This window comes from Chiloscyllium plagiosum, unplaced genomic scaffold, assembly GCF_037043375.1.
Source record: "Chiloscyllium plagiosum isolate Xiang-an unplaced genomic scaffold, Cpla_swu_hap1 HiC_scaffold_6, whole genome shotgun sequence".
Classification (NCBI taxonomy): Eukaryota; Metazoa; Chordata; class Chondrichthyes; order Orectolobiformes; family Hemiscylliidae; genus Chiloscyllium; species Chiloscyllium plagiosum.
The window spans coordinates 94,935,619-94,956,136 of NW_028270144.1; the positions used below are offsets into that span (position 1 = coordinate 94,935,619).

The 20,518-nt window shown below is 38.5% G+C and overlaps 1 protein-coding gene across 1 annotated transcript in view; it reads left to right on the forward strand.

Annotated features, from left to right (window-relative positions):
- brca2 (BRCA2 DNA repair associated) overlaps window positions 1-18,849 on the forward strand; it is a 137,183-nt gene extending 118,334 nt beyond the window's left edge. The window contains exons 25-27 of the mRNA XM_087988225.1: window positions 4,928-5,184; window positions 9,301-9,450; window positions 17,520-18,849. Of these exons, the coding sequence (XP_087844351.1) occupies window positions 4,928-5,184; window positions 9,301-9,450; window positions 17,520-18,632 (1,520 nt within the window). The 3' untranslated portion in view covers window positions 18,633-18,849. The remainder of the gene's footprint in view (window positions 1-4,927; window positions 5,185-9,300; window positions 9,451-17,519) is intronic.
- The last annotated feature ends 1,669 nt before the right edge of the window (window positions 18,850-20,518 follow it).

Consider the following 20,518-nt stretch of genomic DNA (forward strand, 5'->3'; position numbering starts at 1 on the left):
CTTGAGTAGGTGATGTCATTTCCTGTTATTTTTCTCAGAGGGTGGTAGATAAATGAAGAGATTCGGTGGGTATGGAGTCTTGAAATATCTCAAAGTAACTTACAATAAGATTGAATTGGAAAATCCATTCTATTGAATAAGGTATTCATTTGCGTGCAATAATTTTCTAATAAAATTTGAGTTTGACTTTTTTATGTTCTAGAAATTACAGACCAATATAAGAGGCTAATTCCATTACAATGTTTGTTTAATCATAAGAGGTCTGAAAATATTGGCACTCACCTTTTGCTGCAATCCTTTGGAGCTGCCAGCTTTCGGAAAAAAGTTTAAATTTACTGTTGTGTGGAATTGAATTCAGACTTAATTTTGTGGAGTTTACTACTGCCATTATTTCCAGCTGTATCAAATACACAGTAAACTCTTGTATCATTGCATAGCAAGTTCCTAACTTATTTTGTTAACTTGTGTTACCTGTACTTCATCGGTCACGTTATTTCAGTCAGTTTCAACATCATTTCACAAGATAATACAATGTTAATATTTTGCTGTTGCTAGCTTCCCAAATGAATCAATATTCTTGAATATTGAATAACTAACACTAATCTTTTTACCAAAACAAAGAGCTGCAAATGCTAAAATTCTTAAATGGATAAAATGCAAGAAATATTCAGCAGGGCAGGCAGTCGCGTGGAGAGAGTAATGCCAGACTCATGATCACATCTCCCATCCCTAACCAGTAATAAATTTTTCAGTGCTAATCAGCCTAAGGAGATTGACTGCTTCTTGGAACAGGAGTCGAGTAACTTTCCCCTTCCCTGATGACTATTACGGTCTGAAGTTCAGAGTCCAGCCAAGCGACTGATCTGAAAGATGCGGCATATTTTGTGATATTCGCGTGCGTGCGCACACTTCTACAGACACACACCCTCACGCAGACCCTCTCTCATACGCTCACATATGCACTCTCACACACACAGACTTATACCGCTTTACACTAACATGCATACACACACTCACAAGCACTCATATCTTCTCTCTCTCCCCCCCCCCCCCCCCAACATGCACACATACACACATAATTTTGTGGGGTGAATTTGTACTTGCAGAATTACATTTTACTTTGCTCAAAAACTGCATGAATCCATGTAGGGTTCTGTAAATCCGTTTTTTAGATTAGAATCAGTCTGACCGTTGTTGCACAGACAACCTCACACCTTCAATGCGTTATCTGGGCCGACGTGACTCCTATTGTTAAAGTTCACTTGACAATGTAACTTTTTTAGAAAAGATTTTGCGATTTACATATGAAAGAACTAAAACCAACATGGTCATTCTAAAAGATGAGAGACCTAACAAACAATCCAAGTCTTTTTCAATATATAATTTCAGTTACAAAACACCGTAAACATTTGCTATAAATTCTGTATTTTACAATCTTATTCTCCACAACCACCCGATGAAGGAGCAGTGCTCGGAAAACTAATGCTTCCAAATAAACCTGTTGGACTATAACCTGGTGTTGTGTGTGATTTTTACCTTTGTACACCCCAATCCAACACCGGCATCTCCAAATCATAAATTATTTCAGTTCTGTTAACTACTTAGCTTACCTACTTTTCTTGATTTGCTTCAAGTGCCTGCTGTTGTGGTTGGTAGTGTTTCAAAATAATTTGGTGGGAGGTGGGATAGCATCAGGATAGAGTGCGATACATAGGCAAGTATAGAACAGCAATCATGGCAGTCTAGGAGACTGTGCAATTATAGTCGAGTTAAGGCACAAGCAGAATGGCAAGGCTGGGTGGCATCTGTTTGAATGCAGGATTTTGAGTACGGCAAATAGGTTGGGGATGTTGATTAGCATATGATATTATTGCTATCAGGAAGACATGCTGGAGGGACAGACTGGCGGATCAGTGTTTTAGGATATAGAATTGTTAGGCAAGATGGAGTTTGTAAACCTGGAGGTGATGCCACAATATTGATTTGAGGAATAAATTACTGCAGTAAGAAAAAGTATCTTAGGTTCCTCAACTGAAGCCATATGTGTAGAACTTAGAACTTAAAACTTAAAAAAAGGCAAATACTTTGAGAGTTGTACAATAGATCCCCAGTTTATCAGGGAGAGATAGAAAGACAGATATGTAGCCATATTGCAAAGAAGTGTTAAATTGTAGAATAATTGGGATTTCAAATCCCCAAAGTGTGTTTTAGTGGGTTTTGAGAAAATTTGTAGTTCAGGTTGAGGTTCTGGGTGTAGGTTTGATCGCTGAGCTGGAAGGTTCATTTTTCAGATGTTTTGTCACCATACTAGGTAATATCATCGGTGAGCCTCTGGATGAAGCGTTGGTGGCATGGCCCACTTTCTATTTGTGTGTTTAGGTTTCCTTGGATTGGTGATGTAGTTTCCTGTGGTGATGTAATTTCCTGTTCTTTTTCTCAGGCATTGGTAAATGGGATCCAAGTCTGTGTTTGTTGATAGCAAAAAGTGTGGTTTGCTTCAAGCCTGATACAGGTAGATGATTCTTCATCCGAAATCCGAAAAGCTTCAAAATCTGAAGTTTTCTCGAAGTTTTTTTCCTCATTAACAAGATTGTTTGGTTGCAAACAGTTAAGTCACCTCCACACCTACACAACCCGTGTCACTCAGATGCAGTATGGGGGCGTGACCCTGCACTGGCAGGTGTCATTTCTGTTTTGGGGTTCGTAGTACTCACAAGCGTGTCTGCTGCTCGATAAGATTTTTTTTCATTTTACCGTTAAACTGTCACTTATTCCAAAATCTGAAAAACTCCAAATTCTAAAAACCAGCTAGTCCCGAGGGATTTCGATAAAGGATTGTGTACCTATACTTTGACTAATTGAATTGCATCTGGAATGTAACACCTGGTACATGCCTTTAAAATAAGAAAGGTAGGGTCAAGGCTATCTCCTTGACATGTTTTAAGGAATTTGGTCTGGTCCCTAACAAACCAGGCTACACTAAAGGTAGTATTGTTCAGTGAGAGAGCATTAATTGATAACCCCATAGCGAAGGGTTCTGATGATGAGCCACTGGACCTGAAACACTGCCTTTGTTTTCTCTTCATAGATGCTGCCAGACTTGCTGAGTTTCTCCAGCAATTTCTGTTTTTGCCTCTTAGTGAAGGTCCATCTTGATAGCAGTGAATATAATAAAACTCACTATTGCATTTAATTTAATGCAGGGCAAATGAGTCCTAGACCAGTATTTTTAACTGAAGTAATGATAATTATGAAAACATGAAAGCAGAGCTAGCTAAAGGTTGATGATGATGATGCAAAGGATCATATTGAGGAGGATTTTTCCAAATTCACAGAATAGATTCATTCCATCAAGAAAGAAGAATCCAAGGGGATGAAACCACCCCCCCACCCCCAATCCGTGATTCACTAAAAATGTTAACAAGCCCACAGGCAATGAATTTAATTGTGTAAAAATGGATGGCAGGTCAGAAGATTGGTGGAGCTTAAGAAACTTCAATAATTGAGATAACGATTTATAAGAAAAGAAAATTTAGTGAAACAGAAAGCTGTCAACCTTCACTTTAGTGGATACAAGAAATATTCCAGAAACAATTCTAAATCTGGAATTGGAAAGAGGGGAGCAACTCAAGAAGAAAAATTACGATTAAAGGGAAATGACACTGAGCAAACTTGCAACTGAAGGGCGAGCCCCCGGGTCCCAATGGACTACTTCCTCAGCTTTCAAGGGAAATGATTAGTGTGCTAGTTGAAGCATTGGTTTTAATTTCCCTCGATCAAGGAAGACTTTATTAGAGTGGAAATATTGGCTAGCTCAATATTCAAAATGGGAGGGTAGACAGAAAACAAACTGCAAGCCAGTTAGCTTGATAAGAAAGTTGTCATAAGCCATGATGTAACACACTATAGCAGGGCACTTAGAAAGGTTCAAGGGACAGTCAAACTGATATGTGAAAGAGAAAGTGGGAAATAATGTTGAGTCAATTTTATTAGAATCCTTTGAGGAAGTGACATAATGTGGATAAAGATGCTTGTCCTGTACTGGATCATCAAACGTAATAGTTGTAATTAAGTGCTCATGATGTCAAGAGTGACACATTGGCATAAATTGAACATTAGCTAACTAACAAGAAACAAAGAATGGACATATTGGGTCATTTCCTGGTTGGCAGGATGGAACTAATAGTATGCTACAGGAATCACTGTTGGCCCTCAACTTTTTACCATTTTTATAAATCATTTAGATACCGAAGATATAATTTCTAGACTTGCTAATGACACAAAGGTAGTTAAAGTAGGTTGCAAAGAGGACATGAAGCTACAAAGGGACATAGGTCAGTTAAATAAGTGAACAAGATGAGGTAAATGGAGATAATGCAAAAAAAGTGAAATTGTTCTATGTGGCAGTAAGCAAAAAGATATCTAAATGGTGAGATCTGCAGAGCTGTGAGATATTAAACAAACAGGCTTCACTGCTCTTGCTTTCTTGTCTCCTCTTTTTTGGGAAAAAAAGTTACATTTACTATTTCCCAATCTAATAGAACTTTCCTTGAATCAGAGGAATTTTGTGAAGTTAAAACCAATACATCACCCATCTAGCCATTTCTTTTAAGACCCTAGGATGGAATCTTTTGGGACCTGGAATTTTGTCTTATGGAAGAATCTAGAAGTAGGATACTTGCAGTGACATCTCCAAATTGTTCACTTTATCTCACAGCAAACTTATATTTTGGCATCAAATAGATTGTAACATTTTATGTTACTAGAATATTCAATGTACACGACAGCACAATCACAATGGAGATTTATTCCCAATTTCACTTTGGTGGTGCATCAGGCTTTTGAACATGAAAGTCATTAAATTCCAAGAAGCGAAATAATGGAGCTTTAAAGTGCTAATTTATTTATCCTTTACGTTACATTGCAGGTGTACCTACAACTGTGTACCTGGCTGATGAAAACCAGGATCTGGTGGCTGTAAAGATTTGGGGAGGTTTAGGCCAGCTGGTTTTGGAAGATACCATCAAACCAGGTGCCTTGGTTGTTGCAAGCAATTTACAGTGGAAATCATGTAGGTACATGGGTATTCCTACTCTGTCCACTGGGGATCTTTCCAGCTTCTCTGCAAACCCAAAGGAAGGACATCTACAGGAAAAGTACACTCAACTGCAACTTTCTGTTCAGGTAGAACATTTGAAAATTTCTATTTGTATTGTAATCTTGTAGTAGAGTAATATTCTTTACTATAGATGTGATTGACAAGCTCCCTGAATATTATCCTTCTGGTCTAGTTCATGTATTGAGCACTAAGTGGATTCATAAACAGTCTTATCCCATTCTTAAATGACTCTAATTTTCAATTTCGCTTGGCAATGGTCAGGCAGACTGTTACCAAACAACATCTGGTGTTGATAATGTATCTTTAAAGACGTGCTTATCTGGAGCCTTCCAGACAGACATAACACTAAGTTTAAAATGTGTTCAATCAAACACTATTCCATTTAGTATGCTGTCCATCCAGGCAAAGTCTAAAAATTCTTCCAAGCACCTTAAAGCTTTGATATTTAGACAGGTAGACTGATTAGTCAAGTTAGGTCACAAGGCATTCAGGGTGAGCTTGCCAATTGGATGCATAATTGGCTTAATAGAAAGAGACAGTAATAGTGAAGAGTTAATTTTCAGACTGAAAGCCTGTGACCAGAGGGGTTCCATGGGATCAGTTCTGGGTCCTCTCTTGTTTGTTATTTATATAAATGATTTTTGATGAGAATAAAGAAGGCATGGGGTTAGTAAGTTTGCAGACAACACCAAAATTGGTGGTATATTAGACAGTGAAGAAAGTTTTCTAAGATTACAAGGAGATCTTGATCAAATGGGTCAATGGGCTAAAAAATGGCAGATGGAGTTCAATCTGGATACATGCGAGGTATTGCATTTTGGTCAGACAAGGGTAGGACTTATCCAATTAATGGTAGAGCCTTGGGCAGTGTTGTAGAACTGAGGGACCGAGGGATGCAGGTACATAATTCTTCGAACTTTGTGTCACACATGGACAAGGTGGTTAAGAAGGTGTTTGTCATGTTTGCCTTCATTGCTCAGTACTTTGAGTATAGGAATGGGAAGTCACGTTGAGGTTGGTTGTCTGTACTGAACATTGGTGCGGCCTCTTCTAGAATATTGTGTCCAGTTCTAGTCACCCAGTTGTAGGAAGGATATTATCAAGTTGGAGTGGGTTAAGAAGAGACTTACCAGGGCATTCCCAGGTATGGAAGGTTTCGGTTATAAAGAAAGGGTGGATAGGTGGGACTTTCTTTCACTGGAGCATAGGAAGTTGAGAGGCAACCTGATGGAAGTTTATAAAATAATGAGCGGTGTAGATAGGGTAGTTGTCTTTTCCCTAGGATGGGAAATTTCAGGACTAAGGGGCACATTTTTAAGATGATTGGAGAGATTATTAAAAAAAAAAATGAGGCAAGGTTTTTACACAGCAGATAGTTCACACGTGAAATGAACTTAAGGAGGTGGTGGATGCCGGTACAATTACAATGATTAAAAGATGTTAGGATAGATACATGAATAGGAAAAGTTCGGAGGGATATGGGCTAGGAGCAGGCAGGTGGGACTTGTTTGCGATTATGTTTGGCATGAACTGGTTGGACCGAAGGGCCTGTTTCCGTGCTGTATGACGCTGTATAAAGATAACAATTACGAAATTAATATCATCATTTGTGCACTAGTGTGAAAGAAAGGTGTTGATATGGGTTATGTGAACCTGAATATATAATAAGACAAATTCCTCCTCTTGCTCTTAAGGCAGTGATATTAACTCTTACACTTGAAACTCTGTTGTGTTGAAATCCTGGTTCAGTGGAGATTACAGAAGCTGTACGAAGCATATTTAAAATGTCGTGTCAATATGGTGAAGCTATTACACATGCATAACCAGCTAAATAGAGCTAAACAATTCTGCAACCAATGGATCAGACCTGAGCTCTCGTGATGTCACATCCAGACGTGAGTGGTGATGGACAATTAAACAACTCTCTGGAGGATGAGGGTCCACAAACATTCTCATGTAGAACGATGGGAGAGCCCAGTACATCAGTGCAAAGGAATAAAGCTGAAGCACTTAGCACTTCTGGCTGAAGATTGTTCTGTGGAAGATCCATCTAGGTCCACTCCACAGGTCTCCAGCATCACAGATGCCTGTCTGAGCCAACTTGATCCCCACAGTGTGAAAGCAAGTCATTTGGTCCATCATGTCTACACTGACCCTCTAAAGGGCATCTAACCCTATTCCTATATGCTGCATTTCCCATGGCTAATCCACCTAGCCTGCACATCCCTGGACACTGTGGGCAATTTAGCATGGCCAATCCACCCTTAACCAGCACATCTTTGGATTGTGGGAAGAAACTAGAGCACTCCGAGAAAACCCACACAGGCACTGAGAGAATGTGTAAACTCCACACAGGCTGGATTCGAACCCAGCACCCTGGCATTGTGTGGTAGCAATACTAACCACTGAGCCACTGGGCCGACTTATAATCTACATGATTCCAAGAAACAACTGAAACTCCTGGATACTACAAAGGCTGTGTGCTTTGACAAGATTCCAGCAATAGTTTTGAAACACTGTGCTGTCAAACTATTCCAGTATAGTTATAACACTAGCATCTATTTGACAATGTGAAAAATTGTCCAGGTATGTCCTGTCCACAAAAACAGGACATATCCCGTCCAGCCAATTACTGCTCCATTACCAGTCAATGATGGAAGGGGTTATTAACTGTGCTTCTCAATGATACCCACTGTTTTAAGGGCAACAGAAAATGGGGCAATAAATGCTGGCCAAGCCAGTAAAGCCCACATCCCATGATTGAGTAAAAATAAAATTTCCATTAAATAGGAGGACTTATATAGAATATTTTGGTGATACTGAAAAATTGTACTTTTTTTTTTCCCGAACAAATTGAATGTATATCTAAAACAAGAAGTTTTCCCAGCATACTCCACTTACTTGCACCAATAAATTGCATTTGTGCAGTCCATTTAATATAAGTCACTATGCAAACAGGAGTTAGAAAAATTGAGCGGAGCTAAGGAGCGATCATCAGAAGCTTGATCAGGATCAAGAGGATGTGATTTGAAGAGCTAGACGCATGAAATGGAGTGGAGGAACAAAAGACACAAGAGAAGCAGTTTGTTCAGTCAGAGATAGTGAACCTAGTGTGTGCTTGCAAAGGTAGATTGAGATGAAACCAAGGAGAGGTTTAAAGACTCGGGATTTCAAATTTAGTTTGTTGTATATAGGATATTTTGAGGTAAAGATGAGCAATGTTGCTGAGATGGCAATAAAATGCCTTCATGGATAAAGGAGGTTATAGCCACCAGACAGTTGGCTGCTGATCTCTCCCCTCTTGGACAGCAACCTGGAGTCTAACTAGTGATTGCACTGCTGCCTTCTCAAGGCCGTAAGATATAGGAACAGAATTAAGCCATTTGGTCCATCATGTCTGCTCCGCCATTCAAGCATGGCTGATGTTTCTCAACCCTGTTCTCCTTCCTTTACCCTGTAACCTTTGGTCCCCTTACTAATCAAGAAGTTAGCTGTCTCTGTCTTAAATGCACTCAGTGACTTGGCCTCTACACAGCCTTCTGAGACAGATTTCCACCGATTCGCTACCCTCTCTAGCAGAAGAAGTTGCTCTTTATCTCAGTTCTGAAGTGCCATCAGTTCACTTGAGGCTGTGCCCTTGGGTCCTAGTTTCTTCTAATGGAGGCATCTTCTCCATATCCCACACTATCCAAACTCCTCCGTATTCTGTAAGTTTCAATGAGATGCCCCCTCACTTTTGTAAACTGTCATCGAGTACAGACCCAGAATCCTCAACCGCTCCTCATTTGACAACACTTCAATCCCAGGATCATTCTTATGAACCTCCTTTGGGCTCCCTCCAACACCAGCACATCCATATGGCCCAAAACTGTTCGCAATATTATGTAAGCATCTGACCAGAATCTTATTCAGTCTCAGCAGTACATCCCTACTGTTGAATTCTAGCTCTCTTGAAGTTACTGCTAACATTACATTTGCCTTCCTCAATGTCAACTGAACCTGCATATTGATTTTTTTTTGATTTTCTCACTAAACATTCCAGCCACTTTAGATCAGTTTTATGCAATTGTAACCAGCTAAGCAATTGAAGGAGCGTATTCTTAATTTATATTTCTACCATAAACTTCAAAAATGAAATGCTCATTGGAAAAGATTTTCTAATTTATGTATTCTTGCTGCAGAATCTACAGAGTTTCATTAAGAAAACTGAGGAAAAGGTGATGACTGTGCTTGAAACAGTAAATACTCCAAGGACATCCAGAGATTTGGGTACTCATCCATTTGTTCCTACTCAAAGGATATCGGGCTCTGTTTCAGATAGTAGCACTCTGGTATGTGTATATGCATTCTGTTTCTGCAAACAGTTTTTACTATATGTAATTTGTTTTATTCGCTAGTTGTTCCTCAAAAACACTTGTAGACAGATAAATCTTTAACAATGAAATAAAGTAACTAATATGATCAACATATCTATCAAACATTTTAAACAAGGAGAAATTCATTCCAGGATACATTGATTATTAAATAACTGCCGTGATTCATTTGCAACACATGACAAAACTAAACCTAGAAGGGTGGTATTGCTGGAAGAATTGCAAGGTAAGCTTTAAATTATAAAGCAGTTCCTTAAGAGTTATAATCTCTGAACCATACACAAATTGGCTTAGGAGTAGAAGAATAAAGGTAATTATTATGTAGCTAAAGGACTGTTGTGGCAAAGAGAGATTCCTTTGTTTCCGTGCTATACATCTGTATGACTCTATGATTCCTTTAAAAGGTACTCTAGAGACAGGAAGAATCTGCAGTTGGGATTGGCTCCACTTGAAACTGGATTGGGCAAATGAACCAGTGGAAAGGTGACAGGTTTTAAACTAGTGTTGACAATAATCATTACCAGTTTAAATATAAAATGGCAGGAGAACACAGCACATTGATGACAAGTGTTGAGATTTGAAACAGGAGTGTAAAAAGATGATTAAACATGCAATGAGAGGAAATCCTGTTAAGATGAGTTACAGTGTCTGCACAACAATGCGCACAGTATTCATAAGCGATCTAGAATTAACCATGGATTGAGAACCATCAGACATAATAGGAATTACTCCAACTTTGCAAAGAAAATTCAAGATGGGGAATAAAATATTACTATGTCTGACACACATTTTAAAAAGGTAGAGGAGGAAAATGGAGCGGTGAGTCGCCATATCTACTTGGAATAACAACAGTTCTGTGAAGATGTACTAAACTAATACCTTGAATGAGCAGCTTGCCTTATGAGGAAAGGCTAGACAAGCTAGAATTGTATCCTTTGGAGTTTAGAACAGTCAGATGCGACTTAATTGAAACATATAAGATCGTGAGGGAACTTGATCAGGTGGATTTTGAAAGGATGTTTCCTCTTATCAAAAAATCTACAACTATGATCATAATTTAAAAATAAGGGAGTGCCTATTTAAAAGTGCAGTGACTCTGTGAGTAGGAAATCTTAGGCGTTCTCTTCCTCAAAATGGCCCAATGGGCAAAGAAGTGGCAGATGGAGTTTAATTCACATAACTGTGAGGTGCTGCATTTTGGGAAAGCAAATCTTAGCAGGATGTATACATTTAATGGTAAGGTGCTAGGGAGTGTTACTGAACAAAGAGACCTAGGAGTGCAGGTTCATAGCTCCTTGAAAGTAGAGTCGCAGGTAGATAGGATAGTGAAGAAGGCATTTGGTATGCTTTCTTTTATTGGTCAGAGTATTGAGTACAGGAGTTAGGAAGTCATGTTGCGACAGGATATTGGTTAGGCCGCTGTTGGAATATTGCGTGCAATTCTGGTCTCCTTCCTATTGGAAAGATGTTGTGAAACTTGAAAGGGTTCAGAAAAGATTTACAAGGATGTTGCTAGGGTCGGAGGATCTGAGTTATAGGGAGAGGCTGAATAGGCCGGTGCTGTTTTCCATGGAGCGTCGGAGGCTGAGGGGTGACCTTAGAGGTTTACAAAATTATGAGGGGCATGGATAGGGTAAGTAGACAAAGTCTTTTCCTTGGGGTTGGGGAGTCCAGAACTAGAGGGCATAGGTTTAGGGTGAGGGGGGAAAGATATAAAAGAGACCTAAGGGGCAACTTTTTCACACAAGGTGATATGTGTATGACATGAGCTGCCAGAGGAAGTGGTGGAGGCTGGTACAATTGCAACAATTAAGAGGTATTTAGATGGGTATATAAATAGGAAGAGATTGGAGGGATATGGCCCAGGTGCTGGCAGGTGGGACTAGATTGGGTTGGGATATCTGGTTGGCATGAATGGGTTGGACCGAAGGGTCTGTTTCCATGCTGTACATCACTATGACTACACAGGTAGATAGATTCTTGATTGCCAAGGGTTTGAAAGATTATCCGGGTCAGAACATGGAGCTGAGGTTAAAGTCAGATTTCTTTGAATGGTGGAGCAGACTTACTCTTGTTCCTTGTTCATGTGAGTAGAAGAAAGATATGCAGTCATCAGCAATACAAAAGTAAAATTCATATGAATAGAGATAAAGGTTAACAAAGGATCTGTCACATCTTCAAAGGTGTAGCCTACAGACCATCTTTTGGAAGAGACTGAGAGGGAGAAATATGCAGGCAAGTTAGTGGATTCCATTTAAAAATAAAACATGCAGTAATAATCAAGATCTCAATCACCCTGATATTCATTCAACAAAAGTAATAGGTAATGAGGATAAGGAAATAGATTCCTACAATGTGTACAGGATTCTTTTCTAATCCAGTATGTGAAAAGCAGTATGTACAAAGTAAGATTCTCTGGATTTGGTACTGAAGAATGCACCAGGACAGGTAAGAGAACTCAAAGTAGGGAAGTGTCTAGGTTTTAGTGGCCATATTGTAAAGCATTTTCAGACGATGGTAGAAAAAGACTCAAACAAAAAATAAGTTAATAGTTTAGTAATTGAAATGAGGTCAATGAAGTGACCTCAGAGTGGGTTTCCCGATTGTGGCTGTTAATCTGGACCAATCAGGGAGTCCTGGCTGACAGATATAAACTAGAATGTCTCCAACTCTATTTTGATTTAGTCCCTACCCTCCCCTTCACTGTTTTGATCACACAGCACTGCCCTTTGATGTGAAGGGCAGTGCTTGTCACTGGCCACCCGGGTGTTTTCCTGTCTTCCTGGCGGTGGAATTTGAATAAAGATTAGTGCACTTTGTGTCTTTCACTGTGTCTCACACCTGCACACACACACCATGGGTGCTGGGGATAAAATAAGCACTACCGCACTTAGGTGGTAGTGTGGGGGTTTAAAAGAAAAAAAAATAAACTAGAATGTCAGAAGAGAGAGAAAAAATAAACTAGAATGTCAGAAGTTCTGCTCACTCAGAGCTGGATCAGTGTCAGGGGCTCTCCACGTGCAGATAAAGGGTGATTTGCTGACGGGATATCGGCCTCTGTGGAGTTACTTGAAATAGATTAGAGAAAAGCTGATTTTGAGAGGCTATGAATTGAAATTGGTAAAATAAAGTAGGCAACTATTAACTAACGACAACTAGAGAAATAGTGGAAATGTTTTTAACTTGGAGCAAAGTGCAGGGAAAATGTATTCCACAAAAAGGGCAATTTCTATTCAATACTGATGGAACACCATCGATGAATAATTTGAGGGTTATAAGAGAGACTATTCAGATGGTCGAGGAATTCATAATAAGCAAGAGTACAAAGATTAGGAAAGAAGACAGCAAAACAATTAAGGCAACAAAGAACTATGGAACCAATTGAGAAACATGAGACAAACCAATGAACTTTAACAGGAATGTCAAGAAAATAAAAAAGGCTGTGCTGGAACTATGTTAGATGGAGCATGCAGATTAACATCATAGGTAATTAAACAGACATGACAAAAAAAAAGTTTTTGCTTTGGTTTTCACCAAAGAGATGAAGTAGGAAGACAGCATAATGAGAAGAGTGTATTTAGATTTTTTTTAATAAAATGGGATCTTTCAACAAACTAATGTCGAGATCTTCAATTTCTTTCTTCTCCTTTTTGGTTGGAACTGTGAGCTGTTAATTGAAAATAACCTTTGGACTGCAAGCAGCAACTTGTTTTTTTTTTAAACTGGTTTGTTCATGGGACCTTGCCTGTGAAGTTAATTGTGGTTTGATTATTATTCAAAGAACACTGTTGTTTCAGCTCCAGAGATGTGTTATGCTGAAAGGCTGACAAACATTTGGACATTAAAAGGGGCTATCACGGGGAGGCCTGTGCTAACCAGTCTGACAGAATGTGTTAGAAACAACATAATGCAAAGCCAATGTTTCTTCTTAAGTCGAGGCTGTGGCTCTAAAAGCTGCTGGTGGGAGTCATGGTTGTTTTCTAGTTATCCTCCTTTATCGTTTTATTAAAAGTTAGAAGAACAGAATTCCAATTACAAGGAAAATGTAAATATCCCCCATAGCCAACTGAATGCTATTTTATTGATTGGTGTTTTCAAAACTCAAGCAAAATGCAAGCCAATGTGCCAGTGGAATTATGCATAATTAAAACTGCTTAAGTGAACTGGCCAGTTACATGTCTTAATTATTCTTTCAGTGTATCCTTTAACTGTGTCTATGTTCAATGACGATTGGTTTTAAATCATAGACATTAATTAGGGGGGTGATGGCCTAGTGTTATTGTCACTAGACTATTAATCCAGAGACCCAGCTAATGTTTTGGGGACCTGGGTTCAAATTCTGCCAATAAAAATCTGGAATTAAGAGTCTTATGGAATTAAGAGATCATGAAACCATTGATGGTTGTCATAAAAACACATTTGATTCACTCATGCTCTTTGGGGAAGGAAACTGCTGTCCTTATCAAGTCTGGCCTTCATGTGGTTGACTTTTAACTGCATTCTGGGCAATTAGGATACTTAAGGCAATTAACCGCTGGCCTGGTCAGTGGCACCCACTCACCATGAATAAATATATAAAAAGCACATTAATTATATTATCTTGTTTAATTTTGCTCTTTGGATGATTAATAGATTGTTAATTTTTGTTTCAGCTATAAACCTGACACTGATATGTTATTCTTAAAACCTGATTAGGAACCTTTGGATTAATTTTGAGGGTCATTGAACATTTTGATTTTACATGTTGCAAATACAGAGATAGGGAGGATGATTTGACTTGCTGTTTCCTTAACATAATACAAAAACAAATTCCTTATAATTAATGTCTAGATGGATTGATGCAGGTAGTCATTCACACTAATTTAATAATTCACTAGAAAGATTGTAACGTCAGAACACTGGTAGATGCATTGTGAGATGCATTAAAAGTCCATGTTTTAGAAGAATTTTTTTCGTTGAGTAGAAACGAAAATGAGGAAGATTGATACTAGACCTGTATTGAACCTTGGATTATGTACAGTTCTCATTGCCATATAAAACTAAGGATATAGACACTCTGGAGAGGGCACAGTGAATTTACATGAATAATTTCATGTTTGGGTAAATTTACTATAAAACGAATTAAAAGATTGTGTCTCTTGTTGAGGGAAGAAATGCTGGTGGGTGATCTAATAGAGGCTTTTAAAATTATAGAGGATTTGGATAGAATGAATACAGAGAGCATACTTTCTGATTAGTAGGAGCATACCAAGAGGGAATTCAGAAGAAATGTCTCTGCCCGAAGAGCAATCAAAGTGTGGAATGAACTATCACTGGCAATGGTTGAAGTGAATTATGTAGTAAGGTGTCAAGGAACTATAGTAAAACTAGAATGACTAGGATTCAGAGGGAAATATTCTGTTGGTTAGAGTCATGGCTCGCACGAAGGAAGATGTTTGAGGGTGATGGATAGCTGTCATCTCAGCTCAGGGCATCTCTGCAGATGTTCCGTAGATTAGTATCCTAGGTCCAACCATCTTCAGTGGCTTCATGATTGACCTTCCCTTTGTCAAATGGTCATAAGTAGCAATATGCAGTCATCAGCAAACAGTGAGCACTATTTGTCACTTCTCAAATACTGAAGCAGTTTGTGTCCAAATGCAAGACCTCAAGAATATTCAGGTTTGAACTGACAAGTGGCAAGTAAAACTTGCCCCTTCAAGTGCCAGATAGTGACCATCTCCCACAAGAGAGCATATAATGTGATATTAATCTAGTATTACTATCCCTTAATCCCCTATAAACAAAATGCTGGGTTTTACCATTGATTAGATACTGAACTAACTATATAAATACTGTGACTGCAAGAGCAAAAGAGAGGCTAGGAATTTTGCAGGAAGTAACTTTTCTCCTGACTTCTCAAGGTGTGTCCATCATCTACAAAGTACAAATCAGAGTAGATGCTACTGCCTGGAAGAGTGCAGCTCCAACAATATTCATTATCCATAATGAGGTTTGGCACTCTACAGGACAAAGCAGCCTGCTTGATTGATGCCAAATTAACTAAAGTTCACTGCCTCCTCCACCAACTATCACCAGCTGTACTGTATATTATATGCCACAGTGCTTATACAGAACTTTTCAAATTCACTGCTGCTGTCATCCAAAAGGACAAGGAAAGCATATATGTGGAAACACCATGCTTACAAGTTCCCCTCCAAGCCATTCACTATCATGACTTAGAAAGACATTGTTCCTTCAGTGTTGGTGGAAGTCCCTAACAGATTTAGAATAACCTTGATCATTATTGTCACATGCACTCAAATGAGTGCAGTGAAAAATTCATAATGTTGCCTCTCTGTGCCATTTAGGTATAGGGTACCTAGGTGCAGGTACTTTGTATTGTTACAGAATTGAAATAGTTTAAAAAAAAAGACTAGAATGGGAATACCGAGTTTTAAAAGTCCATAATGAGAATAAAAAGTATCTTTAAAGTACTCAAGTTGTAGTCCTTTTTCACCATGCCCACTGGGCTTCAGGACACAAAGCCTCACTGCCTCCACATGCAGGCCTCTGCCACGGACTCGCCTCCAGAACTCAGTCCTATGACGGGCCTGGCCTTGCTCTGCTCCCGCTCAGGCCTCCAGTTGCAACTCACTTCTGGGACTCGGCCTGTGCTCACTCTGCTCCTTCAGCCGACCAGCATCTTCTCAAGAGTAACTGGGGATTGGCAATAATGCTGGTCCAGCCAGCAAGGTCCACATCTCATTCATTTAGGCGATATAAAGTATTAGGATACCAGAGAGGGTTACAATGGTAAATTTAGGTGTCAAAAGAAAAGAGGAGGCTCAAAACAAGCATAAAGATAGCATTGATTGATTTGAATGGATTATATTCTCTGTCATCCAGTTTAATTATTCATGGACATAAACAAAATATTTTAAAGAGCATTTGTTTTGAAGTGTAGTAATTTGGAGAAGTGAAATAAGCTGCCAATTCATGGGAACAAAATCCAATTCAAAGTCTGAAAGCTACTAGATTTAATAGATGATTCAGTGGTTCTGCTGTCTCCTAAAAGCACATCAACTTGATGATCTGCAGTAAGCAAAAGACTGACCTTATCGAGGTTTACGAAATCATGAGGGGCATGAATATGGTAAATAGTCAAGGTCTTTTCTCTGGGGTGGGGGAGTCCAGAACTAGAGGGCATAGATTTAAGGTGAGAGGGGAAAATTTAAAAGGGACCTCTGGCAACTTCATGCAGAGGGTGGTGTATGAATGGAATGAGCTGCCAGAGGAAGTGGTGGAGGCTGATACAATTGCAACATTTAAAAAGACATCTAGGTGGGTGTATAAATAGCATTGGTTTAGAGGGTTAGGGGCCAAGGGCTGGCAAATGGGATTAGATTAGTTTAGAATGTCTGGTCTGCGTGGACGAGTTGAACCGAAGGGTTTATTTCTGTGCTGTATATCTCAAATGCTTTCAGTAATCTCAGGAAAGCTGCTTGTTTCTTTGGATAATCTTTAAGGTTCAAAAGTGCCAGAGATCTTGTATGATATTATATAATTAATAGAGAATATGCATTTTATATAGTGATATTAACCATAGTAAAATGTTTCAAGGTTTATCACAGGAATATAATTATACAATTTGACAATGAGTAAAGAAAGATGTATTGGGACAATTGATATAAACAAAAAACTTGGTCAAAGATGATTTTTTAAATGTCTTAGAGGGAGAGAGGTTAAAGGATGGAATTTCAGAACTTAGATGGGCTGGTTCTGTAGATGGAAGAATGACGTGGGTGGTGAACAAGAAACTATAGTTAGAGTTGAGAGTGTGCTGCTGGAAAAGCACAGCAAGTCAGGCAGCATTCGAGGAATAGGAGAATTGACATTCCGGGCAGTTACTGTTACAAGTTTAGAGAAGATTAGACTTTTTTTAAACCACAGATTCTGTTGGATCAGTTCTTTAAAGGTTAACAGGACAGTGTTTCCTGGATTTGTTCATTGCCAATGTATATTTTTCTTTTTATGCCCCTTTTTAGCATACACCATCTAATTCTGAAAGTAAGAAACAGATACTTTCACCATCTGTAGAACTTGGATCGGGACCTGCTTTGTGTATTACAGAAGCAACATCTAGTGATTCGATAGCAAATTTGAAGAAGAAGAAACTTAGTTTTTTGTCTCGGATTCCTTCTCCTGCTCCATTGTCTCCCCTTTGTAGTTCTGTTTCACCAGCTGTACAGAAAGGCTTTAAACCACCGAGGCGATGTGTTATCCCTCAAAACCATGAAGCAACAATTCAAGCTGGAACTAATAAACTTTCCTCTTTGAAGAGAACTGCAGTTTCCAAAATAGCTGATGATAATTGGGTCACGGATGAAGAACTTGCAATGATAAATACTCAGGCACTTCGAGAAGGTTGGGAAAATGGACACAGTAAAAATGAGGAAGGAAAGATTACAAAGACACAAATGATCATTCCAAAGAGTATTACCTTTTCATCTGAAAATATTAAAAGTCACCTTGACATTAATCTTGGGTCTCAAACTTCAAAAATAGCTGAGGACAACTGGGTTACAGATGAGGAACTTGCAATGATAAATACACAGGCACTTTTTGAAGGTTGTGCTAATGAGAGCAATGAAAGGGACAGAGAAAAGATTCAAAGATCCCAAATTGTCAGTAGTAGGAACCTTGCCTTATTGCCACAAAATGGTGAATTTGGGAGCAAAGTTTCCAAGATTGTTAATAATTCGATTACAGATGAAGAACTTGCGATGACAAATATACAAGTGCCTTGTGAATGTTGTGTTAACGGGAGCTGTGAAAATAACAAGGGCTCATGTGAAAAGGTGCAAATTGTCAGTTCTAATGACTCTACATCTTTGCAGCAAAATGACGAAACATTGCTTGAATGTGAATTTGAGACAGTCATTGCTTCACTAAATAAAAGTTCACCTGTTGTCTCTCAGTCCAAAAGAAGGCGCACAAATGAAATTAATATGGGAAATTCAAATGAAGACACTTGTCAATCTGAAAGAAAAATTGGCCCTGCACAAAACACTGGTTGCGACAAAGTTGAAGCTCAGGTTGAGGATGATTTACATAACAAACAGGTTTTGCCTTGTAAATGGCAGAGGAATAGAAAATAAAAATTGAGGTTCTTTTCCACTACATTTAGAGTACATATTGTTGAGGACTGAATGTTCTATTTAAAGTGATCTATGCTCTGGTGTTCCCTACATTAGTGTGTAAGGTTTGTAAATGCAACTTGTACTGGTTTTGAATAAACTATTTTCTTTATAGAGACTGTCAGAATGTATTGTAATTTCATACCTTTAAATGTTTTAACAGTTTACCAACTGTACATTTTAGCTACAAGCTAAATAATCACAGGAATATTACTACTTCCTACTAGTTGTAAATTTACTCTGAAATAGATATTCTCAATATAGTTCTTGGTCACAGGATAACATTACTAGTGTCTGAACACTAATTTGCAGTATAATTCATGAATGATGAATAATATCAATTCTTCAGTAGGGATATTAAACCAAGGTTCAAAACTAAGGCAGATAGCCAGGGTAAAAAGATGGGTTTATTAGCCTGTGCTTTTAAAAGAGAGGTGGATGCGGAAACAAAACTGCAATTGTTTCAGTAAATATAATTTCACTATTAAAGAAAGGAAAAAGAAACTCAAACAACAGGCTAATTTACAAAATGCTAGAATGCATTAAAGAAGTCTATAATAGGATCTGTTAAGCAAGAACAGTTGAAGTAACAAAATATAAGTAGGCAACTTGGATTCAGTGGATTAACAGCATGGAAGCAGACCCTTCAGTCCAATTATGTACTTATCCAAATGTCTTTTAAATGTTGCAATTGTGCCTGCCTCCACTGCTTCCTCTGACAGTTCATTCCATACGCAAACCGCTCGCTGGCTTTTTAAAAAAAAAGTTTCCCCAGATGTCCTTTTTTTAAAACTTTCTCCTCTCACCTTAAAAACATGCCCCTGTTCTTGAACTCTACCACCTTACAGAAAAGACCTTTGCTATTCACCTTATCTATGCCCTGATGATTTTATAAACTACTATAAGCTTTACCCCTCAACCTCCCATGCTCCAGTGGAAAGAACTCTCAACCCTCCATTCAGACATTGTGGTCCACATAGGTAGGACAAGGAATGAGGTTTTGCAGGTGCACTATGAGGAGCTGGAAAAAAAGGATCATATGTTTGGTCTACAATCTATAGACTTATCAGCTGAGCCAGGAACAAATTGACAGGACATTGTGGCTCAAACACTACTGTGGTAGAACTGGATTCTGGTTTGTAGAGTATTGTCACTGATAGATGGGAGAGTAGGATTTACACCATTGGAATGGTATTTATCTAAGTCTTACTGTGACCAGTATTCCAGTGAGCCACATAACTAGAGGCAGTTCTAGATTGAATAGTAGGAGCAAGGGATCAAATTTGAGAAGATGTAATAAATCGAGAAGAGATGAGGTAAGGGAGAAAGTTATTAAAATGGAAATTGAGCAATTGACTGACCGAAAGGAATAGAAAGTTTTAAAAAAAAAACTAAGGCTACAAAAGTAATAAAAGGACAAAATTAAAAGCTTAATATCTGAATACAACTAGCATTTGAAATAGAATTGGTGAACAGAAAGCAGGTAGAGGTAAATGCAAGTGGTTCCATTTTTGAGTCCATTCATACATAAATTTGTATATAAGTCAGAATCAATGCAGGATAGTATAAAATAGCTGCTCGTAAATATAAGGCGAAGTTCAAATGTTGGAGCTTTAAAATTATTATTAAAATGCCCCTGTATGGGATTGCCTCCATAAGTAAGTTGGACATTTGTAAATCGGATAACCATTACATGGCTGCAGGATGATCAAGATTGGAACCTGAACATTGAAGAATGATTTTTAGGAAGGACAGCTAGCTAAGAAAAGTTGGAAAGATGGATCTGGAAATAACATTATTAATTAATAATTAGTTTTTAAAATTACCCAAATTAGGAAACTATGATA